The sequence below is a fragment of the Cydia amplana genome, chromosome 22 (genome assembly GCF_948474715.1).
Source record: "Cydia amplana chromosome 22, ilCydAmpl1.1, whole genome shotgun sequence".
In the NCBI taxonomy this organism is placed as follows: domain Eukaryota; kingdom Metazoa; phylum Arthropoda; class Insecta; order Lepidoptera; family Tortricidae; genus Cydia; species Cydia amplana.
In genome coordinates, this window is record NC_086090.1 from 4,261,774 (window position 1) to 4,289,328 (window position 27,555).

Here is a 27,555-nt window from a genome sequence, read left to right on the forward strand (position 1 = left end):
AGATCAGACCAAATTGTAAGACACTAGTTAGACTAGCGGCAAAATGCAGAAATTTCGAAGCAAAGGTATTTTTTACAGAAGACATGGAGCGTATAGAAATTATTAAAGTACTCACCCCTGTTTTCTGAGACGCCTTCCCTTTTAATCCTAGTGGCTTCTATTGATTCTTCATTATTAAAATCTGTAACAAAATACAACAATTCAATTTAAAAAGCAATCCATATTTTTTTTTCTTATTTTTGCAAATGAATTCCGAGAAGACCAATATTTCTCAATTTTTTAGGTTTAAGGTTATGTTTTATACTACGTGTGTCTTTTGGTGAAGAATCAGACTTGAACATAAGGAGACATGTCCCATTGAAAGTTATTATAGTGTACAAACAAAAAATCATGCAATCTCTTCTTCAGTCGGTTCCTCAATGCCGAGGATCGTGACATCATGTCCTCACTGTTGAAGACCAGGTTCCTCCATAGAACCGATCAATAAATCAATAGAATTTTTCAGTCCCCAGATAGACAAACGGATAGGATTTATTCCATCAATACACGATTCTCATGTGTCATTTTTAATTCGTGGGAATAGTTCCGACTGTTACGAGTTAAATGGTGTACCTACTATAAAAAAAATATAACAGTTCAAGTCAAGATTCATTCAAGTCATTCTAAATGTACATAATGATTGGATAACTGTACGACAGAGCTTAAAATCATTATTCTTTTTTTTAGTATCCATTTAAGATACCTAGTACTAATTTAGTATTCAGAGCCTTCCTATCATTTGCATTGTTCACATTGCATCTGATCTGTAAGGATGATTAAACAAGCAACTACTACAAAGATGTAAGAATCATTTGGCTGTTAAGTTCCGTGATTTTTAGGTCATCAATAGTCATCATCATGTAGATAGATGATCTGACATTTCTATTCGCAGCGTGATATCACGGATTGAAAGGTTAGGTATATAATCATGACTATCATTGTCTTATACCAGTATACCAGTGACCACTTTAGGTGTCACCAAGCTCTCGTGGCTCATGAGTCACAGAAACAGGCGTTAGACTGTTAAGCCTATTAAGGATGACTCACGTTAGACCGGGCCGTGTCCGGGCCGGGGCTTCCGGCGGTTACTTTTCTATGACAATGACATGATGCTTTCTATGGAAAATGAAGCGCCGGAAGCTCCGACCCGGACACCGCCCGCTCTAACGTGATCGTCTATTTAATAAATATCACAATATCAATTTAGTTCAACACTCTCATCTAGGGATGTAACGATACATGATTTTGCCAATACGATACCGATACCGATATTTAAAGTAAATAATCGGCGATACCGATACCGATACCGATATCGATAGCCTGGTAGTTAGTTAATAAATTAAATAAATAAAGAATTATATCTTTATATGCATAAAACATACTTATGTTTAATAGACACTAGATTTTAAGAAGTGTAAAAACTGAAAAATAAAAATAATGAAAAATATATTCCTATTAGCAAAATAGCACGATTATAGCAGCTTCACTGTTACATTGGGTAAGTAATATATCGTAGTAAAACTTACGTAAGTTTTGACACATCAAGTTAAAATTGAGGTGATGAATATTCTTGCCCAATAAAATACCTTACTGTGGGTTGTTTACATTTTGTTATGATATCGGTAGTATTTAAATCGGCGATGCCGATATATCGGCCTGCCGATTATATCGGCCGATATATCGTATCGGTATCGGTATCGTTACATACCTACTCTCATCCCTATTCCACATGTTACTACGTGTACATGTCACATAAGTATGCATAGTATAGGATTTCGTCTTCCGAATACTTCTCCTATAGATATTTGGCAACTTTGGAAACTTCTCCTTGGTTCAGTGCTACTTCCGATTTCCGAAGTATAGTTGCTAATGTCAAGAATCTCTGAGTGATTTAATATTTGAGAAGATAATATGACAATCTTACATCGACAAAAGCCATCCGAAAAAAAAGTCATGTGAATATTTCCATACATACATTATTTTAGTTTCCATAGGCGTTTTCTGTCAAAGATTGTCATCTTGTCTACAGAGTCACTGACAGTGTCAAAACTGACATTTACGCTATCGAGAACGTAATTTACTTTCTACACATCTCGTTTGCACTAATATGCGAGTACGAGCGAGATGTATAGAAAGTAAATTACGTTCTCGACGGCGTTTATGTCAGTGACAAACTGATGGTAGAGGTACAGGCTTATCTTTTTGCAACAGATCGTGCGACCCCGTTTTAAGATAACAGCACATTGAATTAATTGCAACACTCAGTAAAAAACAAAGATTTTGCTACCATCCCCTTTAACTGACACAAGGTGACCAAACTGGTCCAATGTTCAACAATCAGTTGCGTAACCGTATTAACCCAGTTGCAGATCCCAGTACAAACGCCATCAGATTTATCAGAGCGGCCGAGGTGCTCAAAAAACATGAACACGCACTCTAGCGCCTTGACAATAGAGGCGTGTTCAGATATTTGTGAGCACCTTGGCCGCTCCGATAAGTATATGTATGATGGCAACTGTATAAACGCACTAACTGCACGAAGATTATTGAACGTTAATTCGTTTCGTTTATAGCGTTTTGAAAGTATATTCGAGGTCGCTAATCAGATCAATTGACGCAAATCAATATACGGACATAAGTGGCTCGATTAAGTTACTGGAATCGGGTAAGTATAAAATGGTTATATTGGTTATAGCTAAGTGTAAAATGGTTGGCAGGTAGGTAACTGTCCATTCGTCAGCCATTTGATTTATATCAAATTCTGATATCTGCAAAGAAAAAGGTCTAAAGTGTCATTCTATGGAACTTGCTAATTATGTTAACAACCCGCCATATTGAAATTGTCAAAAAAATATGTTTGTCTGTAAAGTCGGTTTACGGACGATAATTTTGCGTGATAACGTCATAAGAAAACATTGATGAAAAATTGCATACTTTTATACGTTCTCATGGAGATCTGTCCACAACGTTACCATGGAGATCTGTCCACAACGTGACACTTTTCGTGCATGCTATCGATATTCATCGATTTATAAGACGTTATCACGTCAAAAATATGAATTTAGTAGTGACTTTTGTTTACATTACATAGTTAGCAAAGTTCCATAGAATGACACTTTATTAACCGGCAGAGCTGTGTTTTGATTTCTGTAGAATGTCCCATGCCCCTCCACATTTCACTACCTTCTACCATTCCAACTTCACATCGTATAGGTAATAAGAAACATGACACTATTGCCCAATTTCAAACCTTACCAAACCCTCTGAGAATATCACGCACTCTCGAAACAAAACACTATCGTCTGCAATATCAAAAGGTTTCTTACGATTATTGTTTGCTCCTCAGTTACATCCTTTTCTCAAAAAGAGATGGGCATCTTTTTTCACACGATTACCTGGTGTTATCTAAGTGTAGACACAGTTCGGAACGGTTAGCACGTAACTGCAAATCTCGCGTTTCCGAGGTTATGCAAGGAATTTTGTAGATAATATCTTTCTGTATAAATACAGTTAAAAAACTGTTACTGAAATACTTCACAGTTTGTCCTCATTTCAGTCTGAAATTCTCATCGTTTAGATTCATTGTTATTAAAACTATTTTTTCGAAATATTTAAGTACCTAATAACGAAGACTCGTAGAACGTAGGTACATTAAAGATCGGTTGCACCAAACTGTTTGTCATCGTTAAGCCGGGTGAATTCACATATGTCTGTCGTGTTGTGTTGTGATGCATCAGAACTCAGAACGGTATCGGTTTCATACATTTAATATGGTTGCGTTCACATTTCTCTGATGCCGTGTGTTGTGACGGCTTGTGTTGTGTCGCATCACAAGCGATCCCGGTCCGCGTCAGGACGGGTGAGGTGCGGGGGGCGGTGCAGCGACACGACACAGCGCATCAGACTAGTGTGCACGCGCCAGTGTTGTGTTGTGACGCGTCAGAGCCGCATCAAGTATTGACGAGGAGCTGCTGATTGAATGAGAGCCAAGACGGAACTGATAAAAAATGCGTCATAACACGTCATATAGATGTGAACGGTATTCCATCACGACAGAGAGCATCACAACACGACAGACAAATGTGAACCCGGCTTTAAAGAGTTCGCTAAATTTTATTGTATGGAAAGATTCACAGTAAACCGCCGCGGCGCACCAGGTGACGTTGATCAGTCTGTCAAGTGCGGATGATGCAACTGGCAATAAGTATCGTTCGACCTCGTGGGAGTCATTAAAAAGTATTCAAACCCTTTTTCACCTCACAAGGTATTGAATTTGTTTAGCGCGTCTCTACAACATTTGAAGAAACTTTCTCAAACACAAATCCTAATTCAACGGTTTGGGCTGCACGTTGGGCGCTATCTATACGGAACTGTTAATATTCAATGTATCTTCTGGTCACTATTCCACGGAACAGTAGGCCACTACGCCCATATGCGAAACGCAACAGGAACATTTTCACCGGCACAGTTACGTTACGACGGAAGCGCACGCGCGTACGCATGCGACAAAACGTCGTAAGCGCCAGCTTATTTGTACACACAGACGTCGTATACAATACATGGAGTAGAGAAGTGGACATCGGATGGACTACTGACATGGCACGTGCGTTTAAGGTGTGCGCTACTTTTTTACTAGGACTAGGTATACAGGTCGAGTTTAGTATGGATGACGAGTTGGGTGTGTTCATTAAGGATTTTTAGAATATTTCGGCGTCACGGCTTCTAGGTGAAAGAAAGTTGCATTTTACGTACGTCGTTCTTGTTCTTTCTTGTCTCAATATGTAGAAACTATAAGAGAGCGAACTAATAATTTATAAAAAGGGTATTTTGTACACACTCATAGGATAAAAATACGAGCATGTAGGGACAGAAATCTATACTTATAATTAACTATAACTAATGATAACCAAGACCTTAATTAGAATGGGGTTTTCAGGTTCTTTACTTGAATTTTTTTTTATATATATTATAAATGGGCTTACCCATGGCCACAGACTAGCCGAGGCGAAGACGTGGCCTGCGATGGAGCGAGCCAGCCTAGAAAACGTAACAAAGCCTAGTAACGTCGCGCACCACTTCCGAGCAATTACAGAGACAATAATTAGGGCCTACATAATTAAAACTACCGACCAATCCAAACAAACATAGCCTTTGAATCAACAAAGATAAAAACGAAATTCGCTTCGCACCGGCAACGCTACTGTCAAAACTGTAATTATTTCGCACGCTCTCCTTTCAATAACCTGAATAACATTCACACCTATTAAGAAATTACAGGAGTTTTAACACTTCCAACTGTAATACAATGCCTCAAGAACGATAATCGAATGGGGTTAATGAATGTTTAAGATTTGTTTGTTCCAAATTTGAAATCGGATGACTTGCGTTCCGTATGGGAAGATGGGAGATACGCGAGTATTTTATAGATACTTATCGGGTAAATACGCGGTTCTCTGATAGGTTCGCTTTTTACTTTTTGAATTTCACTTTTACATTGTCGCTCGACGAAAGTAAGATCTTCTTTTTTTTTAGAAAACTTTCGTCGGGTTGTAATCTCGTATTTCGACAACGGTCGGCAAAAAGTCTAACCGTTTTGTAGAAAGATCATTCATAAGTTTGTTCTGGTTATACAACTTGTGCATTCCGTAGACATTTATTTATTGTGTATTTACGTAGATTTAAGCAACATTTTTGCACGTTTATATTAGGTATATCTTTTGAAAAATTGTTGACATTTTAAATGTAGGTAGGTACCTGACCTTCCTTTCATTAACCGTTTTTGGCAAAATCTGCATGTTTTTTAATTGGATATAAGGCGCTAACCATTAATTTAACATTTTTTAAAGACTGGTTTATTTCCCAACGGAATTTTAACTCAATTCCTAACCCTATTGCAAAACTAGTCCTCCACATATAAGGCGGGAAAAGTGTCGTGTAAAAAGCTACGCGCCAGAGCGAGACAGCGATTCGCGTCGAGCCGGAGTGCGAGAGAGACGGTAACTATGTCAGTGGGACCCCAGAGTCAATGCACTTGCAATCTTATGCGTTTTAAGGCTGGTGCTGTGGGCTTGGCGAAGATATTAACAGGCCAATTCGAGTTTTAGTTATTCGATCTGTTTTCAACATAATACTGAAATATTAGCGTCAATTTGTCAAAAGTGACGTTTCTTCAACCAAAAACGTCACTTTTGACACTGACAGATCAGTATCATATTGGAAACATATCGAATACCTAAGTAAAACTCGGATTGGCTTAGATATTTGGCAAAGTCCCAAGTAATAGAGAAGTATATGGTCCATTCGTTTTCTTTAAGACGATAACACAAAATTGTAAAGTTATTATATAGTTTTTTTTATTATTTGGTAAGTAGACTATATTTGCAAGGGCAGACTCCAACCAAAACCTTAGAAGGTTGAACTTGGCTCGATAGTAAAAAATCACGGAAACATGTCTAATTTTCATTTATTTTCAATTTTATATCGTCACCCCGCATAATTTATAAAACGTATAATTTATTATAGTCTAACATGCAAAATTTTAAACAGAAGTAGGTACCTACCTACCTATATTTTCAGAGTAATTGATATGTATAATAGTTTGTCTCATTTCAAACATAGACACAGATCATCATACTGTCTTTGTCTTACGCTAGTACCCAAAAGAAAAGGATGAGTATAGTTTTCCTGGGTCTTACTGACTGACAAGTCGTGTTTGCCAGACTATAGCCCGGTCAGAGCTATATAGCGCAGGATATCCACTGTGCAACCAGCTTTACTTAAGAGAGAATGCGCAAGCGCAATCAGTAAGTATGGGTTATGAGTTTTATGGTTCACTAAGCCGGTATTCCGCCATTGCTAATAGACTAACAAAGTTACTAGTATTTTCGTAATTGGACATTTGTACATCACTATTTAAATGTATCTTGACGGATACTGAAGTATTTTTAATATTTTTATGGTGCATTGTATGAAAAATTAGCCGAAATCGGATGTATATCCATTAATGGCCTAAGTAATATTTAGCTGTAAAGGTACGAAACCCCGATATACAGTGAATTCCATATACTGTATATATTCTAAGCCAGGGGTCACCAAATGGCGGACCCTTGTCCGCATCCAGACCGCCGACCTATTTTATTTTTTTGCTTATTTAATAAACTCAAAGAGAAACGGACCGCGATGGTCATTTTATTTTAAGAACCGGACCCCAATTTTATTGGTGAAGAAACCAATTGGTGACCCCTGTTCTAAGCTGATAATTTTAGATGTCCGTACACCGAACTCCGTACATAACTTAAAATATGCGATTTTTGGTCAAACTCCTTTGATTTGTTTCAAAAGTTAGCGAAATACATTTTTGAAGGGATATAAGTACCTACTTGCAAAACACACGACACGAACAAAAAAATATGAACTTGTCCTATGAAGTCGGTTAAACGTTAATTAATCCTATTAGGTACAACGTGTTAATCTGTCAAAATGACTTCGTGACCGACACCTAGTATTCGTTACAAAATACGTAGTATTGTGCAAATCGGAACCGGTATTTATACTAGTTATTTATTACAAAGATAGGCTTTCTATTTGTTGCAAGATTGTCTGATCGATTGGTCCGATCACATAACAAGTTAGAATGGCGATGCGAGCAGGGTACGTGTCGCCGCCGGTTATGAGCAAACGCTCGCATGCTAATACTCGCCCGCGCTGACCGAAAAACGTAAACATGCCTGTTGGCGACTGGCTGGCGCGCGACCTCCTTCGAACATATATTATTTGTAAAACCTTTTGATTTATAATTGTCAGGTTAGTCTGCCTGTCACCGTGATAATATCAACATCTTTGTGCTTTATTTATTAATTAAAATAATTTATTATATAACGTGCTTCCATCATCTCATCATCTCATAATACAGTCCACCCCATTAGCTATCATTTTGGTCCATTCTCGCCGTAGTTTTACCATTTCCATCGTAATTCAGCTGTCAAATTTTTTCACGTAAGTCATTGTAAATTTTCATTTCATTGTAAAACATTGTTTACATTATTTACGTACATTTTTCACCATGGTGGAAACACGTAGTAAGACAAAGGCAGACCCGACGGCTACGGAATCCGACCGGATGCAGCGCGAACGTCGTGATCGTTCACCGCGCGGCGCCCGGCCGGATTTAGCCACGAATAACGAATGTGCTTCGGCATTGCCTGGTAGTTCGAACATACAAACAACAGGCGACATTGCAACCAGCGTGGCACAACCTAAGCCCGCTGCCGAACGCCCAAATGCTCGAACTAGCTCACTTACGCTCGCACAAGGCGATGTCAAGGCACCAACTGAAAGCGCTTCTAGTGTTCACAGTAAGCAATCACATACCGTGCGCACACAGTCAACGCGCTCTTCAGCGACCGTCCGCGCGCAGAAGCTAGCTTTTGAAGCGGACCTCATGCAGCGTCAAGTGGAGCGCGAGCGCGAACTTGCTCGTCAACAAGAAGATCGCGAGCGCAAGCTCGCAAATCTCGAGTTCGAGGCGGAACAGATAGAGCTGCAAGCAAGAATCGCCGCTCTGGAAGCTTCAGATAAGTCAGCCAAATCTCATAGTTCGTATTTTTCTGATCGAGATGCCGAAAGGCGCACTACAACTTGGGTATCTGAACAGAATGCTAACATGACTACAGCAACACATGGAAATATGCCTGGTGAGGCACCGGTTGTCACCTCGAGCGACGCTCCAGGACTTCATTTTCAGCCGGCCGCCACCGCCAACTCGGTATACTTCAACGTGCCAAATATCAAACAAGCAACTCTTTTGAAACCTACCCAAGCCGCCTTAACTTATAACTACGACACAGTGGCACCACGACTACCAGTTTCATCTGAACATTCCTCCTCGGACCCCATTACAAAACTTTCCCAAGCGATAAACGCACTTTCACACAGGCCAAAGAAGCCCGAGCTAGTTACGTTCTCGGGCGAGATTTCACAATGGATGGCTTTTAAAAGTAGTTATGAAAGAACAAAATCCAATTTTTCAGCTGCAGAGAACTTAGACCGTTTGAACCACGCAGTCCGCGGTCAAGCGTACCAGTCCGTCGCGTCGCTCATGTGGACCTGCGGTTCGCCCGACGACATCGTGAAGGCCCTGGAGCAGACGTACGCCCGTCCGGAGCTTCTGGTCGCCCGCGAGATCGCCGACCTCCGCAACACTCCACAGCTAAGTTCTCCTCAAGACTTAAATGGTCTAGCAAATAAATTGCGAAATTTTATTACAACGCTCACATTACTCAAACAAAATGAGTACTTGTCGTCTCCAGAGCTCCTTCGGTGCATTTTGGTAAAAATGAGTGAGCACACTAGATCTCGCTTTACAGACTACGCATCGGCTCACGCGCCAGAGCAACAAAGTCTAACAAAACTTGAATTGTTGTCACAATTTCTCTTAGCCGAGGCTGACAAACAATTAAAATATAATTTTGTTGCTGACAGTACAATTAAGGCGCCGACGCCACCAATGCATTCTAATGTACCGCGCACTAATGTTCCGAAATTCCCGTTAAAAAAGGAAACAATACATGCTACGGTATCTAGCGGGAATACATCTGAGCATTGCGCATATTGTAAACAAGGATCTCATAAGATAAAAACATGTAAGAGTTTTTTAAAGCTAACATTTGACGACAGATGGCGCTGGGTCCGAGAAACTAAAGTGTGTTACCGTTGTCTCAAGTCGAACCCACACACGTGGAACAATTGCCGCGCGAAACGTTGCGGTGTCGACGGATGCTCTAGACGTCATAACGCGCTCCTCCACGGCACAGGGACATCCGACGCCAATCTCGGCGCAGCTCCAAGCGGTCAGAGCATCTGTCTTCAAACTTCCTCTGTCAACCCTAAATGTCCTGTCAACATAAATACTGAAATCGAACCTTCCGACAAAATTGCGAATACTACTGATTGTTCAATTAATGCAACAGGATCCTCCCCATCGACTTCACGCCCACGTCCCCGCGGCTTGCTGAAAGTGGTTCCGGTCATAGTCGAGGGTCCTGACGGCGCGTTCGAGACAACAGCGATGCTAGATGACGGCAGCGTGTCATCTCTCATTGACGCCGAAGTGGCAAAACGCATCGGCGCGAAGCCAACCTGCTCGGAGCGTCTTCACATTGAAGGTGTTTGTAATATGAAAGCGGAACTTGACGTAAGTTATGTTGACTTTTATATACGCGGTCGCAACCGACCCGATCGCTACCTAATCGAACACGCGCGAGCCGTGGAACCCCTAGGGCTTCGCGCACGATATCCAGACACGATTAATATCACGGATTACGATCATCTGTCAGGTGTAGCAAACGAACTTGCACATGACGGTACTTATCCCACCGTCCTAATCGGCGCGCCTGATTGGTATATATCCATAAGTCGCGAAGTGCGGTGCGGAAAAAAGAACGACCCTGTTGCCTCCAAAACCTTATTAGGCTGGGTACTCCATGGCGCACACTCTTTGTCGTCGAAGCCTTTTGAATTTATCCATCACGTCACGGAAGATTTGGATACACTTATAAAATGCCAATACGACATCGACGCCTTGGGCATCACAAAAAAGGCCCCACGTCAGAACAGCGAGGATCAACGGGCCGTAGACATCATGGAATCATCCGCTCATCAACTTGACGATGGCCATTTTGAAGTTGGCCTGCCTTGGAAGGAGGGGCTACCGAAAATCATACCAGATAGCTACCCACAGGCACTCTCACGCTTCAAGGCCCTCGAACGACAGATGTCAAAGGACCCAGCGTTTGCAGCAGCTTTTCAACAATTTATAAACGACATAATCAGTAAGGGCTATGCCGAAGAGTGTGATTCGAAGACTTACCACCATCGACCCGCACCAAATGCCTCTTGTGTCAACCCAGATGGCTCCATTCGCTGGTACCTGCCTATCTTTGGCGTATATCATCCTCAGAAGAAGAAGCTGAGAGCAGTCCATGACGCGGCTGCCACAACAAAAGGCGTAAGCCTCAATAGTCTGCTTCTGCAAGGTCCTGACCTATTGTCTCCCCTACTCGACATCCTGTTCCGTTTTAGAGAAGGTGCGGTAGCCTTGAATGGCGATATCAGGGAGATGTTCCCCCAGATTAAGATTACCGCAAGGGATAGGGATGCTCAACGTTTTCTCTGGCGTGACAAGAACGGCGACCTCAAGGAATACCGCATGTCTTCAATGATTTTTGGCGCAGTTTCGAGTCCTTTCATCGCCCTCTATATCAAAAACAAAAACGCGAAGAGGCACGAAGTCGACTATGCCGCCGCCTGCAAAGCAATTATTGACGACCACTATATGGACGACTACCTTGGGAGCCACACAAACGTTGCTGACGCAGCTCAACTAGCCGTCGACGTTGTCACTGTGCACAAGAATTGTGGTTTCGAGATGCGAGCGTGGACGTCTAATCATCCAGAGGCACTCTCTCTTGTCCCGAAGGAACTTCGTAGCGACGCAACTTCTGATGTTTACCTGCCTCCTAGTAGTGACGTCGGCGTCTTGGGTGTTAAATGGAACCCACGCCAAGATTTCCTAGGGTTTCGCGCCGTACCCCAGATACCAACCAGCACTTTGACAAAACGCATTCTTTTATCGAACGTCATGAAAGTTTATGACCCTCTTGGGTTATTAATGCCGGTCGTCATCTGGGGTCGCATTTTGATCCAAAGATTATGGCGCGCAGGCGTTGGCTGGGACACGGACTTACCTGAAATGTACGTAAGCGAATCTAAAGACTGGTTCGCACAGTTGCAGGTTGCGGCCAATATAAAAATCCCTCGCTGGTACATGGTCAGGTCAGACGTGTCGGACGTCCAGCTGCACGTAATCGCCGACGGTGGCGAACAAGCCTACGCCTGCGTCGCCTATTGGCGTTTCACTTACAGCGATGACTCTGTATCGGCAGCCCTCATCGGTAGTAAGGCCCGAGTCTGTCCTTTGAAACCGGTTTCCATCCCAAGATTAGAACTACAAGCCGCACTCATCGCGTCGCGTTTTGCGCAAACAATTTTGCAAGCTCACCGTTTTGAGCCCTCCGCAACCATTTTCTGGACGGACTCAACTACTGTTCTAAAGTGGATCCGGAGTGACGCTCGCGCGTTTAAACCTTTCGTGGCACACAGGTTGGGAGAGATATTGGAAACCACCAATCCATCCGATTGGAGGTGGATCCCTACCTCTCTCAACGTCGCTGACGATGCGACAAAACCAAAAAGAATTGACTTTTCCGCAACTCATCGGTGGTTCACCGGCCCACAGTTCCTTGTTGAACAGTCTTGCACTTGGCCGACCGAGCGCGTCACTGACGAGGGAGAGATCTCATCAGACCCTGAGTTAAAATCTAATCTGATGGTTCTGCTCCTCGACACCCCACTCTCGAATTCGTTACCTGACCCAACGCGTTTTAGTTCCTGGCTACGTTTACTACGTGCCACAGCCCGTCTTCTCCAGGGCGCACGCCTTTTCCGGCTTAAACTGTCTCGACCAATAGATCAAAATTCCAAACTCTACATTGACAACACCACGTCTCCCCACCAGCTTCACGCGTCAGACATGATAGAAGCGGAGAAGATGTTTGTCCGTCAAGCTCAAGCAGAGAGTTTCCCTGAAGAATTAACGAATTTACGATCTTCGAAGCCAGTGCCCAAGAATAGTCGAATTAATAAATTGGCGCCTACACTTGATGGAGAAGGCCTAATGCGACAAAACACGCGCATAAGTTCCGCACCGGGAGTGAACGACGAGATGAAATCACCCATGATTCTCGACGGCCGCCACTACATTTCACGACTCTTGATCCTCCACGAACATATCAAAGCCGCACATCAGTTTAATGAGCTCGTCCTAAATGAACTTCGGCAAAGATATTCGATCTTAAGAGCCAGAGGAACCATCCGTAGCGTAGCAAGCGCTTGCTTGAAGTGCAAGAGATGGAACACGAAACCTATCCAACCTCAAATCGGCAACTTACCACCAGAACGTCTTGATCACCACAAAAGACCTTTCACTCACGTAGGCCTTGATTATTTCGGCCCGATCCTGGTGACGTTATATCGACGGAGCGAGAAACGATATATCGCCTTATATACGTGCCTCACAACCAGAGCGCTTCACCTCGAAGTCGTGAATTCACTCACTGCAGACAGCGCTATAATGAGCCTCAGACGTTTCATTGCTCGCCGAGGATCGCCCACCACCATATTTTCCGACAACGGGACTAACTTCGTTGGCTCTTCCCGCGAACTGCGCTCCCTACATGACAACTCGGTCGTAGAATACGCCACCAATCACAAAATCGACTGGCGCTTCATTCCACCGGCATCCCCGTTCATGGGCGGCGCATGGGAGCGACTTGTGCGGACAGTGAAAGCAGCCCTCAGATCTTGCCTAACAAATCAACCACTGAAGGAAGAGGTCTTGACAACACTCCTACTCGAGGCTGAATCGATAGTGAATTCCAGGCCACTTACTTACGTTCCGTCTTCCCCAGATGCACCAGAGGCGCTAACGCCATTCCATTTTATCCTCGGCTCCTCATCAGTCGTTCCATGGACCACGTCGCTGACAGACGCAGACCTATCCCGACGATGTGACTGGCGGAGAACCCTGCGCTTAGCAGATCAGTTTTGGGCACGATGGCTACGGGAGTACCTACCGATGCTACGTACAAGGGGACCCAACAACAACTCGCTGAACCTTAGTGAGGGTGACGTGGTGCTAATCGCCGATCCTACCCTTCCTCGTGGTTTGTGGCCACTAGGAAGGGTAGCAAAGGTCTACCTAGGACCCGACGGAGCGGTCCGCGTGGCAGACGTCCACACCAGAGGGGGCATGCTGCGCAGACCGGCCCGGAAACTTATCCTGATGGAGGCCGCGCCTCAGCCAGTAGCCACCAGTGGTTAGTGTTCCACTGGGGGTCCGGTATGTTGGCGACTGGCTGGCGCGCGACCTCCTTCGAACATATATTATTTGTAAAACCTTTTGATTTATAATTGTCAGGTTAGTCTGCCTGTCACCGTGATAATATCAACATCTTTGTGCTTTATTTATTAATTAAAATAATTTATTATATAACGTGCTTCCATCATCTCATCATCTCATAATACAGTCCACCCCATTAGCTATCAATGCCTTTTGCGCAACAATAACATCAAATCTGTCTAAAGGAGGCGTATCCATTCACCAGGCACACAAGTTTTTACTACCGTTGCGCGAGTGTTAGTAAATGTGGAAAGGAACGAGCGGCGACACCGGTTCCGATACTAACTGCGCGCGATAGCCGTTCTAACCTCTTTAATATGTTCTGTGGGTCCGACCTTGTTAATAATTAGATAGAGAGATAATAATCGTTTTAATTACGAAATTGTTAATGAATTCAGTATAAGATATTCTAATATAAAGATTTGGTTAGTTTAATTTTAGTCAAAATATTTAAATATGACAAATTATAAGATAGCCAGACTCCAGAGCCCTATCCAGAGGCCGCGAGTTCAAGTCTCACTCAAGACAGTAATTTTTCCACTTTTAAATTTATTTTTAGCTTAATAGCATCGTTCGCAGACGTTTCTGCTTGTTAAAAATTAAAATTTATATATTGTATGTAAATAGTCATCTTCAAGGAGATCAAGTTTTTTAATCTATGGGCCTGGGCATAGCCAAATGAGTAAGAGAGGTCGACAAAAGGTGACCGCAACAGGTTATAGGTTTTAATAGGAATGAATAGTGTTGATGCTATTATTTTAGAAGAGGCCATAAAATATACAAAAACAAACTATGTAATAAGTTTCTTAGAGATTCTCCTAAAATGTTTTGATTTTTATTGAATTTTATCCGTGAAGATTTTTTTTGGTTTTGCTCAGGCGTTAAAAAAGAAAACCTATCACGTATATTGCAGGTTTCATAATTTGGATATACATAGTTTACACTTTGCAAAACTCATCTGTGACTATTGTTATGACGTCATTATTTGGTATTGGGGTCAAAAACATTACGAAACTTCGATTACAGCTACTTCCATAGTCTCATGTCTTATGGCCTTCTGATGTGGGGAAAATCTGCTAATGTACATAGCATATTTGTTTTACAAAAGCGAGCCGTACGTGCCATTTACAATCTGAAGCCGCGAACCTCCTTGAGAGATCTATTTAGAAAAGTCAACATCATCACTCTGCCGTCACAATACATCTATGAAGTTATAATGTACACAAGAAAAAACTACGAACATCTTCCGAAAAATAGCGACAACCATACCTTCAACACAAGAAACAAAGATAAACTTGCTGTGCGCCGCTTACGTCTTGCTAAGGCTCGAAAATCATTTATTGGTCAGGCAGTACATTTCTACAACAAGATTCCTAATTATATAATAAATTTGCCAGATTATAAATTTAAGAAAATTGTCAAGTATAAATTAATAGAAAAATCGTACTATAAAGTGTCAGATTATTTGGATGAAAAAGATGTATGGGATAATTGTATTAGTTAAGTAGGTAATTAAGTATGTAATAGTTTTAAGGCAAAAATGTGCAATAACTGACGGACATAAGTGTATCTTGTATACCTACATGACAAAATAAATTGAAATTGAAATTGAAATTGAAATTGAAAATCGGGCGAGTTTCCTGTGGACATTAGGAAAGTGAACGATTTGGGGATATTTTACTAAAGCTTTATAAGAATTAGAAGGTTAGAGACGGTCTCCTGGTAATTTTAGAATTCACTTCTAAAGCACTAAACCGATCCTAACCAAATCTAGAACTCAGTTGAAACGTAAAGAATAGTCAAGAGATGTGTGAGACATCACACCATTACGACACTGACATTTTGCATTTTTAACAATAAATGCCTCATACAATCAAAATTCAACCTTAAAATAATAGCGCACGGTTTAAATTGGAATAGATTATTCCAAAGTCGTTCGAAATAGGGTCGCAGGCGCAAGTAGATGAAGGATAAGCTCGACTGCACACGCCCACTTCCTATCGTTATGTGGCGTTATGCGGAGCAAGTAATCTATAATTGAAGTGACATAAGAGCGGTTTCGCACTACGTCCGATCCGAATCCGATCCGAACCCGTGAAAATATGGTCCAAAGTAGCCTTAGAACTATTTATATGGTAATTTACGCACTAAATCCGTCTGATTTCGGATTCGGATCGGATTCGGATCGGACGTAGTGCAAATCCGCTCTAAGGATTATGGTAGACATAATTGATGGTAGGTTGCCAGCCCAAATATACTTGGAAAACCTATGAAGCGGAATAAATGGTTAAGAATAGTCAATGGCTAATTATCTTTTATTTTAATAAGATCGATGTTTTTGAACGTGACATTGATGAAAATAAATCTTTATTGAATGACAACATTAACCACATATTGGTTAGCAAATATTGTATTTAGGGATCTTAAGTATCTTATGTATCTGTTGAGCTTCTAACCATTAGCTGGCCAAAACCCTTTAGAAAGGTAGGTCTCCCGTTGAAAGAAATTTGAATCTTTAAATTGATAAATCAAAATTTCATTTGCCTTGGCAAGTTTTGATTCGTCGGCGGCTAGAGGTTAAGATTGATTATAATCAACGATGTAAGGATAAAGACTAGTTTAATCGTATTTAATTAACTTCAAGATGAAATTAACTTTGGTTAGAAAACCAACACTAATATACTAAAATAAAACTACTAGTACCTACTGATTGGGTAATGAATATAATTATAGTAACAAAACGAAAAAAATAATTCCCAGCACGAATCTAAATAGAAACCTTTTGTGTTATGAATGTAATGACTTTAATTTCCGTTTTCATAAACAAATCTTATTATTCTTCCAAGTCCTATCAAGTTACTTGTCGAAACAGGTGAACAATAGAACAAGACAAACAAATGGAACACACAAAATAAATCAAACCAGAGACAAGGTCACACAACAATGGCTTCTAGGTTACCATAGACATCCCATAGACAATGCTCTATGGGAAATAGAGCGGCGTTTTGCATATAATACGTGTAATATACTAACAACGGGGTATACGTGTAAGTATTAGTACCTATGTTTATGGTCTGCTTATTACTCGTAAGAATTCTATCCGTGACGATTTTGATATTAAGAATACCATTTCCCCATTAGTTCTTTTTTCCTGCCTGGACAACTGGCAATGGCATCAAGGTTTTTGAAGTGAAAACTACTTTAGCGGCGCTGTGCACTTTTTGTGATGGGGAAAAAATTTTAAACTCGCGACAGGTCACGTGACCGACAAATTCGACAGATTGAAAATTCGTAAGACGGACACGTGACCTGATCGAAAAACTGTTAAAATGTCATTGAGTTTTCACTTCTGCCGGCACTCCCGGAGTGCAACCCGTTGTTTTTTTTATTTAGCTAGACAATGTTTTTTTATCAATACTTATTTCAAGAAAAAGGGTGTCCAAAAACTGCGAACATTCAACATCTGACTTATTTGAAACAAAAGATAACGTAGACGTGAAGGCAAAGTTTTATGTTGTTATTAAGAAATATTACGAAATTTATGAAGTATTTACTTTGTACTCTTACGTATCGAAATTTGAACAACGAATTTAGGGACTAAAACCAATGTTTTGGGCCTTTTTATGGACGAAACTAATTTGTTTTGGCAGAATGGTTAGAAAAGCTTGCTTTCGAACGGAAACAACAGGTTTGAGTTCCGTTAGTCAGTAGTTCCTAACCTGGGGGTAGTTACCCCCGTGGGGGTAAAACTGGTATTTTACGGGGGTAATAAGCTAACCTAATTTAACAATACAACAAACGTACACGTTTTATTTTTTATTACCATTGGGAGGAGGGGTAAAATCAGGTTCCCTAATTAGTCATAGGGGTGACCGGACTGAAAAGGTTAGGAACCACTGCGTTAGGTGTAAGCAGTTTCCGTTTAAGCATTGTAGGTACATTCATCATAATCTTTTGCTAAATTTAAAGCCTTCGTGTATATTTATGTATTTTCTAAACTATGGTCTTATTATTAATTAAAACAACATCGACTTTAGTTTTTAATCGCAAAATTTGTGTTTTAAATATAGACTCTTATATAAAGATATCGCCCTTGAACATATGTTTTCTACATTTTAGTGAAATTCTATTGAGGAATTTTTATTTTATTTTATGTCACAACAGTCACTCTGGTGTACGCATCAGGCCAAAAAAGCTAGGGGTAAGGCCTCATATTACCAAACTATCCTAAATTAACATATAATATTAAATATCAATTAGTTTGCATGAACATAAATAATACCACCTATTTGGTCGTGTCGTGTGATAAATGTGATACCTGTTAAAGTAATTAATTCCTAAAAAAAAACTCATGATTATTAATTACCTTCAAAGAGCCACAGCATGTAACGTCCACAATGCATTCATTGTGTCACAAACCGCCTTTAATAATCGAATTCGATTCTAATCGCGTACCCAATGACCTCTTCGAAAGCGACATCGAGTGAAAGTCCACAGATAATTTCACATTCCGCTAATTTTTGTTCACACACATAATGTGATAATTCCCCACATTCACGGTAACAAGCTCGAACTAGCCTTTTGTTAAAGATGTTGTCATTCAAAACGGTAAGGAAACTACATGGTAAATTTACCATTCATTAAATTATTTTTTTTCGACTTTAAGCTCTATGACGTTGGAATAAGTGCTAAATCCGTTAAGCTGGGTTATGATATGTTTACTTTTTGACGTATATGAGTATTTACTCAATTAGGCGCACTTGCTTTCTAAGATAATTCATTTGTTAATTTATTACGATTTACATAACATATTGAGCATTGGTCTTGCTTGCCTTTCTAGATATGAGAAAAGCATTTGACAGTGTATGTTACACCTACAGCGAGAGAGATACTCTTCGAGTTGCAAGAAATTACTCACAAAACATCATTACAGAAAGTTCTATTAAAATAAAATGAGTAACTAATTCGAACTATATTAAGCTAAGCTCTATTTGCTAAAGGCGTTACAACAGGAGTTCTCCAAGGATCTACAATAAGTCCGTACCTTTATCTTATGGTTTTCTCTAATTGAAAACTTGAAGAGTCGCATATCGTTGTTTAAAAATAAATGACGGAATGAAAGTTCCAAATTTAAATTCGAATCGCATTGGAATACGCATTCGAATTTTAAAGAGCAAAATGAGATCGAACTCTGCGATTGGTGTCGCATAGTAAAACGGCAATTTCCATATTTATGAAAACCTTGATTTGGACTCTATTGTTTTAGCGCCAAAGTAAAGTTTCGAGTGCGGCAATTTGAATGTCAAGTACATGAAATCGATTAGTGAGGCGCGGCAGTGAATTTTTCGGACACTTTCGACCGAAGGCCGAAGTGAGAAGAAAGTATCGAACAGTTGTTTTCGTACAGACAAGTGTTTTAGGTAATATAATTAGCAACTTTTTACTATTATGTGATCGCGAATACATAGTAAGTATTAAGTAGTATTCATTAAAAGCAATTAAAGATAAGCGTTGAAATCGTGAGCCAGTTCTGTTTATCAAATTTGATTGATATTTACGAATCTGTAGGGACTGTAGGTATTCATCACAATGTTCTGATGCTGTTTTCGGTGAAAGTTTATTACGTACCTGTAACAATATAAAGATAATAATTAGTAACATTTATCAATATAAAATATATAATAAATAAATAATATTAAAGGACATAATTACACAAAGTGACTAAGTCCCATAGTAAGCTTAATAAGACTTGTGTTGTGGTCGTTGTGGGTACCAAGACAACCATAAAAATTAAAAATATAAAAGATATTATAATTAGGATTTACGATGCAATAAAGCCGTCTCCATAAGAAATAAAAATATATCAAAGATAGTATCAGAAACATGAGGTACAATGTTGAAATACAATTATTAAGATTTAAAATATGATTGGTCCGAATCGGGGTCAGAGAGTCGCGTCGAGAGTGAAACTACATTTTTTGTGGCACCCACGTATCTTTCGTCTCACTCGCACAGTTCTTCGAACTTTCCGTTGGAGGAATTCGAACAATGTTTCAAAATAATCTGGCAAACCAATTTTGTGTAAGTAACAGTAGAATAAAAAACTATATTCGTCCCTGTTTTTGGGGTTTTCATACTAGCATAAGAAAAATATACTTAGTTTGGCCCAGGACTATCTCATTTGAAACATAGACATAAATAATCATACTGTCTTTGTCTTTCGCTGGTACTTTGCACCCAAAATAAAGTGATGAGTATAATTTTCCTGGTTCTTACTGACTGACAAGAAACTCTTGTCAAAGTATATTTTGGACCGTTGTGTTTTTAAAAATGTGTGTATTAAGTTTAAGTTTTAAAGCTATTTTAAGCTATATGTATATCGCAATACAACGCGGCAATGCAGCGACCGTGATGGGAACCTTTGCGTCGGGGACAGCCCGGGACGGGTTTTAGTAAGTAGCTATTTTTTATATTTTTAGTTTGTATTTATATTTAAGTTTCTACAATAAATGTTAACCTTTTCTTTTATCGATATAATTTGATATGACTATAAACCGCAAATAAGACTAAGCTTTTATAAATTGAAAATAACGTAATTTTGACTGATAAGATACCTAAACCACAAATCGATCTTGGCCCAATGACATTGGATGGCGCTCGTTATGTGGCCAATTTTCTATGCGATTATTTAATACGGTTGAAGGTCAATCGTTTACTTAAAAATAAACTAGGTAAACCTACTTCGTTAGTATTTTTATATAAATTAGGAGTTATTCCATCATCATTCTAAATAATAATAAAAAAAAAACATTTGTCAGTTTTGTCACTGATGAGAAAAAATTCCGAATGTTTGATTGTACTTACCTTCTTACTTTACCTACTACGTATTTTTTTCACCAACCTATAGGATAAGTACGAGTACTTAAAGGATTAATATAGGTAGGAAATACATTTTGGCCCCAAATTATCGTAGAAAAAAGACTTACAGGCCATGCCTAGTGCGGGGTTCAATGTAACCTTCCTGCTAAACTTCAATTATGAATAAAAATATTATGAATAAAACATAACTGACTAGAGGCAGGCGTGTCTCACTCCGCGATTTTGTCGCTTTGCTACAGGTAGCTAAATGTACATCCGTTCGGCCCCAATTTTGGGGAAAGCCATAAGCCGCGCGTGGCGCTGTCGCCACCTAGCGTCCATATCTGTGCTGATCGTAACAGACGCGTTTTGTTAGAGAGTGAGTCTTCTGTACTTAGTTCTATTATTTATTCTGTGCTAGAGGTACTAAAACTTTGCTCAGCACTACTGTTGTAGATGAAGGATTATCGCTCATTATGTATGTACTTATTTTTAATTTATTCTAGCCAATAATACCTATTTCCCACACTCAACACCTGAAAGTGAAAATGAAAAGCACTAAGTTGACCGCCATTTTGGATCGAGGTCGACGTCAGGCGCGAAACAGGTTCCGATATTAGGGGACAGGTTGTTTTCTCTTGCCCTAAGGCGTTATACGAGTACATAAAAATAATCATAGGTTGTTAAAGGTTTTATGTACTAGTAAATTAATACGGATAAACGAACAGATGTCTTAAATTTATTCATGACAACGAGATAACAGTCATTTGTTATTAAAAAACTACTCAGAATCCAATCGCAGATTCTGAATTCTTTTCTTCTTCTGAATTCTTAAGTTTTATTCATATTCATATTCATTTTATTTATAATATTAATAATAGTACATGTCAATTATGTATATAAAATAATTTATAATTTATTAAATTTAAATAAAGTTAAAAATAAATTTGATTAACTATTCGTTTCGTTAATTTAATTTAGTTCGTATAATTTAACATTTAAGAACTCTTCCAAACTATAAAATGTGTGCTCGAGAACCCAATTTACATTGTATATATTTAATCTGCCATGGTTCTGCTTAACTCATACGGTTGGTAAGAATGTAAGTAGTTAGTTTAAAGGCTAAAATAACTAATCTCAGAGTTCTGGCTTGATTGCCAAGTCACAAAAGTATGGGTTGAAAATGCTACGTGTGGCTCTCGCGATAGCCAACTTGTTCTACCTGTTAGTAAAGTTATTTGTGTTTTTCTCAAGTCTTAGTAATTAAAGTATAAAAGTATATCTCTGTCTGAAATTTTACATATTAAAAAAAACGCGTAGATAAGGTAAGGTATAAATAGTTGACAATACAGTGGCCTCGGTTCGGCCTTACTTTCATACTGGACGACTTCCTTTATCGGTCGCTTGTAATATCGGAGGGAATATTACTTTATATTATGTCAGCGGTATTTAGTCGCATTACTAGGGTAATTTATGCCTAGTTAATATCTTGAAGCTAATGATATTCGACGTTTATATACGGTGTCACCGTCAGTACTAATCAAATCGGTCTTAAGAGACGCTAACGCGAAATAGAAGTTTTTATTAAATTGTGCCTATTGAATTGGTAGATTAAATGTGCATTACCACTGTGCCTACCATTAAAAATTCACATAGATACTAGATAATACATATTTTCAAGGGCAGCCTCCCGCCAAATTCTTATTAGGGATTAAAGTTGGCTTGACACAACCAATCTAAAAATATGTCGATAATATTTATAAAATTAAGGGAGTACTGGTGCTCGACGCGGTACCAGTACATGTCATCTTGAAACTTAAGTCATTGTCAATACCTCTATAGAGGTGACAGCATGAGTGGGTGTCATCTATAGGGCATTAGCACGTCGAGCACTAGTACGTTTACCTTACATTGCGTGTGGACCATTTTAAAAATTTATACAATAAAAGAAATCCTTTTTTTTTCATTGGTATTCGTTTTAAGAATGCTTTTAGCAAGTTGGTATTATCCCGGACACTGAATGAAATGAACTTGACATGGTTGAGACATTTGTAAATGTCAAGAGATGATTCATACTTAAACTTGCCGAGTGAGGTGGCAAGAACAGCGGGAATGTATAATGAGATGAGTATTATTTTTCGTCAACTAGGTATATATACTAGTTTTTAGGGTTCCGTACCCAAAGGGTAAAAACGGGACCCTATTACTAAGGCTCCGCTGTCCGTCCGTCCGTCCGTCCGTCCATCTGTCACCAGGCTGTATCTCACGAACCGTGATAGCTAGACAGTTGAAATTTTCACAGATGATGTATTTCTGTTGCCGCTATAACAACAAATACTAAAAACAGAATAAAATAAAGATTTAAGTGGGGCTCCTATACAACAAACGTGATTTTTGACCGAAGTTAAGCAACGTCGGGCGGGGTCAGTACTTGGATGGGTGACCGTTTTTTTGCTTGTTTTGCTCTATTTTTTGTTGATGGTGCGGAACCCTCCGTGCGCGAGTCCGACTCGCACTTGGCCGGTTTGTTTTCTATTTGTTTACCTTTCATTCGTATTACTTAGTTAGGACTCTATGACATGTTAGGGTTACAAGAAAATTGTAAACATCTGTTTTGCATAGCAATTAATTTTTAACAGAATATTTAATCATATTAATTTCCTTTTACAACGCTAATATAATAATAGGAACTTATAAAAAGCTCGCTCACGGTTTGCAAACTTCATCTATTGATTTATCCTCATCCCATCAGCTGCTGCCATCTTCGAAGCATGTTAGTAAAATGTGTAGAAGTCTGCTGCAGATATAGTTGACCTCCCCCCCCCCCCTGCAAATAAACTCCCGGGAGGTCAGGGTATATGTACCCAGCTGACTGTAATACACATTTGACACACATACTGTACAGTACGAGTCGGGTTCACAACCCTCCAATTTGGCAGCCCCTGCAACCGCTCGCCTACCAGTGCTCGACGTATTTAATCTAATCTAATGTAATTCTGCTCTGTTAAGCGCTACCATACATTACTGCATACATATATAAGGTCCATGCAAATCCGTTAGGCGGAGATAAGTTAACGAGTCGAAACTGTAACGCCACGAAACGCCGCGGCATGTAACTAGTTACGTAGATAATTGGTATGCTAATGGAAAGGCTTGGATTTAGTTATGTTATTTAAGAAAGAGGCAGACTCGGATGCACCCGGACAGATGGGCCAAAATAGCGACCGAATCACCACAGATCACCCGAGGCAGAGGCAGACCAAAAATGAGATGGCGGAACGACCTGGACTCATTCTGTGGGGACTGGCGGGAGCATGCACAAGGCCGTGACGAGTGGCGAAAGACAGGGGAGGCCTTTGCCCAGCAGTGGGACACAACATAGGCTATAAAAATCAAGAAAGAGTAAACCCTGCCCAAACCCTACTCATAGTGTTGTGTTCCTCAAGGTTGCCAGAGCTCAACGAGGGTGCGGAGTGATAGGGTGGGCCACGCGCTTGTAACATATCTGGAGTTGCAGGTGTACATAGGCTACGGAGACTGCATACCATCAGGCGGGTCGTATGCTTGTTTACCACCGACGCTGAAGCCGTCAAAGGATAGTAGAAGGTAGAAGGAAGCGTATTCTGCTTATACTTAATGATGGTAATTGTTCATAAAAATCAATAGATTTTTGCCATAGATATATACCAAGTAGGGGTCGAAGATTTTAATTTATGACCCATTTCGTACCTACTTTGTGACAGTTATTATTTATTCGTATGGTATTATGAGTCGTTCTACAATTTTATTTACAAATTAATGTCTAGGTTTTTCACCCATTGGGCTGCGTTATCACTAAACGCTATTAAGTCCAGAGGGTCACCAGGGGTACATTCGTTTTGGGCAGTCGTGAATTATATGGTGGATAGATTGTATAGGCGCTCCGCAATCGCACTTTGTGACAGTGACAATCAATATGAAAGTCGCTAGAGACCTAATTACTATTGTCACTGTGACAAGGTACAAAATGCGTTCGAAATAAAATCTTTGACGGTATTACCTACCAGTTAAATGTTAATCAATCGTCGAACTAAGGAGTCTCATTATTTTTAAGATGCCTATTTAAAATACATTTTTTTTTTCAATTCTTTTGTAAGAAAATCATAATTTCATTTCATTTCATTTCATTTATTGAATGCCAACCATGGTATTACAAGGTGTTTGCATATTATAATAATAACATTATAAAGTACAGCATGGACCCTGCTAGGGCGTGACAAATCTTAAAATATAACTTAACCTAGGGAAAAAAAATGTAAAATTTACACTTAAAACCAATACATATCAATACATCAGTAACGTAACAATAACTAGTGCATTGTTAGTACCTAGTAACTAGTATCTACTTGTTAGTACCTAGGTTAGTAACTAGTACCTACCTCGTAAGTGGTCTAAATCAGCAAACGTATTGATTAACACATGTGTTAAAAACACGATTAACGCGCATTCATCTTGTTAGCTAATCAATTTCATTAGCTAAGCCGAATTTGGCACATCTTTATTTGGGCATCAAATTAATGCTAATTACCTGTATGGATCTAAAGTCAATAGATGTGGCAAGATGGGCACAAGAGTCGGAAACCTAAAGGTCCAAAGTGTACTGCGGTTTGCTAAAGAGAATAGAACATTATTGTCTTTGCATTAGAGTATCGTTTTAAACGATAATTAATAACCCTTTGAACTATTTAGCGGAGGTATATTGATATTACATAAGTTACATTACAGCTTATTTAATGTTAACATTACAAAAGTTTTAATTGTTAAAGTAAATATTAGATACCGAAAATACCTATTATGAAACAAATTTACATCCAGACGCGGGTTAATGTAAGTACTTTCATTAATGTGTTATTATGCAAATATTTTAAAAATTCAAGTCAGATATAGAGATATTGACACATATATAAGAATACTTTGAATATGATAATATATAATTATACACATTTGAATCTAGCTATAAATTCGCTATAAATCTGTTTGGGTAATCATTGCAACTACGTTTTTTCTGTCATTCTCTCAAAACATCAGAATGTTATGTTGCTATAATCCTATAGGTATTGAGTTATTACTAACAACATTTTTTTTCTCTAGCCTATTTTGGTGTCCCACTGCTGGGCAAAGGCCTCCCCTCGTTTTCTCCACTCTACCCTGTCATCGGCATTTTCCCACCATTTGGGGTAGAATGCGTCCAAGTCGTCCCGCCATCTCCTTTTTGGTCTGCCTAAACTCCGGCCTGCACCGTCTACCATAAATTGTAACAACATTATAATTAGAATAATAACTGTAACTAGACTTTATCTGTCACTTCACATCAGAGATCTAGACAACGACAGTTTTTCGCTAAACACACACACACACACACACACACACACACACACAGAAAATACGAAATAAGTAAGATTACTTATATATTAGGTAAATAATACGAGTATTACCTTATTATTGTATTCCATGAGTTGAGAACAATAGGTTAGTTGTATAATAACAACAACAATTATACGATACTGCCTAGCCCGAGACATATAAAAATATTCTCGGGCTAGGCATATCGTATAATACGGATGGAACTTCACTTACAAGTAAGTTCGTTTAATCCTGTAATTGTTATTTAATGTCTCTTCCAGATATTATATATTCCTGCATTATACAGCAAAACATATAGTAAAACATACTTGCATATTTTCCCGTTACTTTCGTATTTACCATATCAAATTAAACATAATTTCTCTTGCGCAACTACACATTAGGTAATGTGATAAATAACTATTTATACAAGTAGTAGGCATATTTATCTTAGTTAGGTACTTTCGTTATAAATACTTTGACAATCAAGAAGTAAGTCAGTTATCTCTGCATCTTGCTGTAGGTACATGAGCTGTTTGTCCTACAAAACTCCTTACAACCAAATCTCATGAGGCTTAGCCAAAAAATGTCGAAATCTCAGACGTAAATAAGTAAATAATGGAAAGTAAAGAATACGTATATTATAATTGTTTTATTTTACTTTAAACAAAGAATACATCAAAATTATAAACAAAAAAATATGTAATTATCCTTGATGAAGTCGGCTAACCTTTCATATCGACTTTGAACTGGGGTCACATTGACCCATCCTCATTCACCCCGGTATACAATGTTGAACTGAACATGTGCCAATGGCCTGTCATTTAGAAATGTCACGAACGTCGAACATTAACGAGCTGACCTCAATGATGACAGTAGTGTCAAATGTCGTTTATTGCATTTACAATTTACAGTCGTGAAATGGGAGTTGATGAGTGGTTTTAAGTAAAAGTAAGTAGATGTTGATATTTTGATTCGCAGAAGAAAGTGACCACAATAATGTAAGTACTTTATGTGTAAGTATTTTACTAAGGGTAAATAAATCAAGACCACTTGGTTTCATTATTTAGGCAACAAAAGATTTATTTTGAATCTGTTGAGGAATGTTATTGGGTGAATAGCCGAATTTAAGAGTAAACTAAAATAGGACTATCTACACTGTATCGGGATAACTTCGACTACGGGGTAATTTTGAAAATAACAATTATCTACGAGAAGTTTTCTGCTATAACAACAGTAAGAAATATGCCTTCTTTAGC

The 27,555-nt window shown here is 39.2% G+C and overlaps 1 protein-coding gene across 1 annotated transcript in view; it reads right to left on the reverse strand.

Annotated features, from left to right (window-relative positions):
• The window catches only part of LOC134658367 (mucin-2), a 116,331-nt gene that overhangs the window by 7,766 nt on the left and 81,010 nt on the right, over nucleotides 1-27,555 (reverse strand). Inside the window, exon 2 of the mRNA XM_063514003.1 lies at nucleotides 116-181. Coding sequence (XP_063370073.1) covers nucleotides 116-181 — 66 coding nt within the window. The remainder of the gene's footprint in view (nucleotides 1-115; nucleotides 182-27,555) is intronic.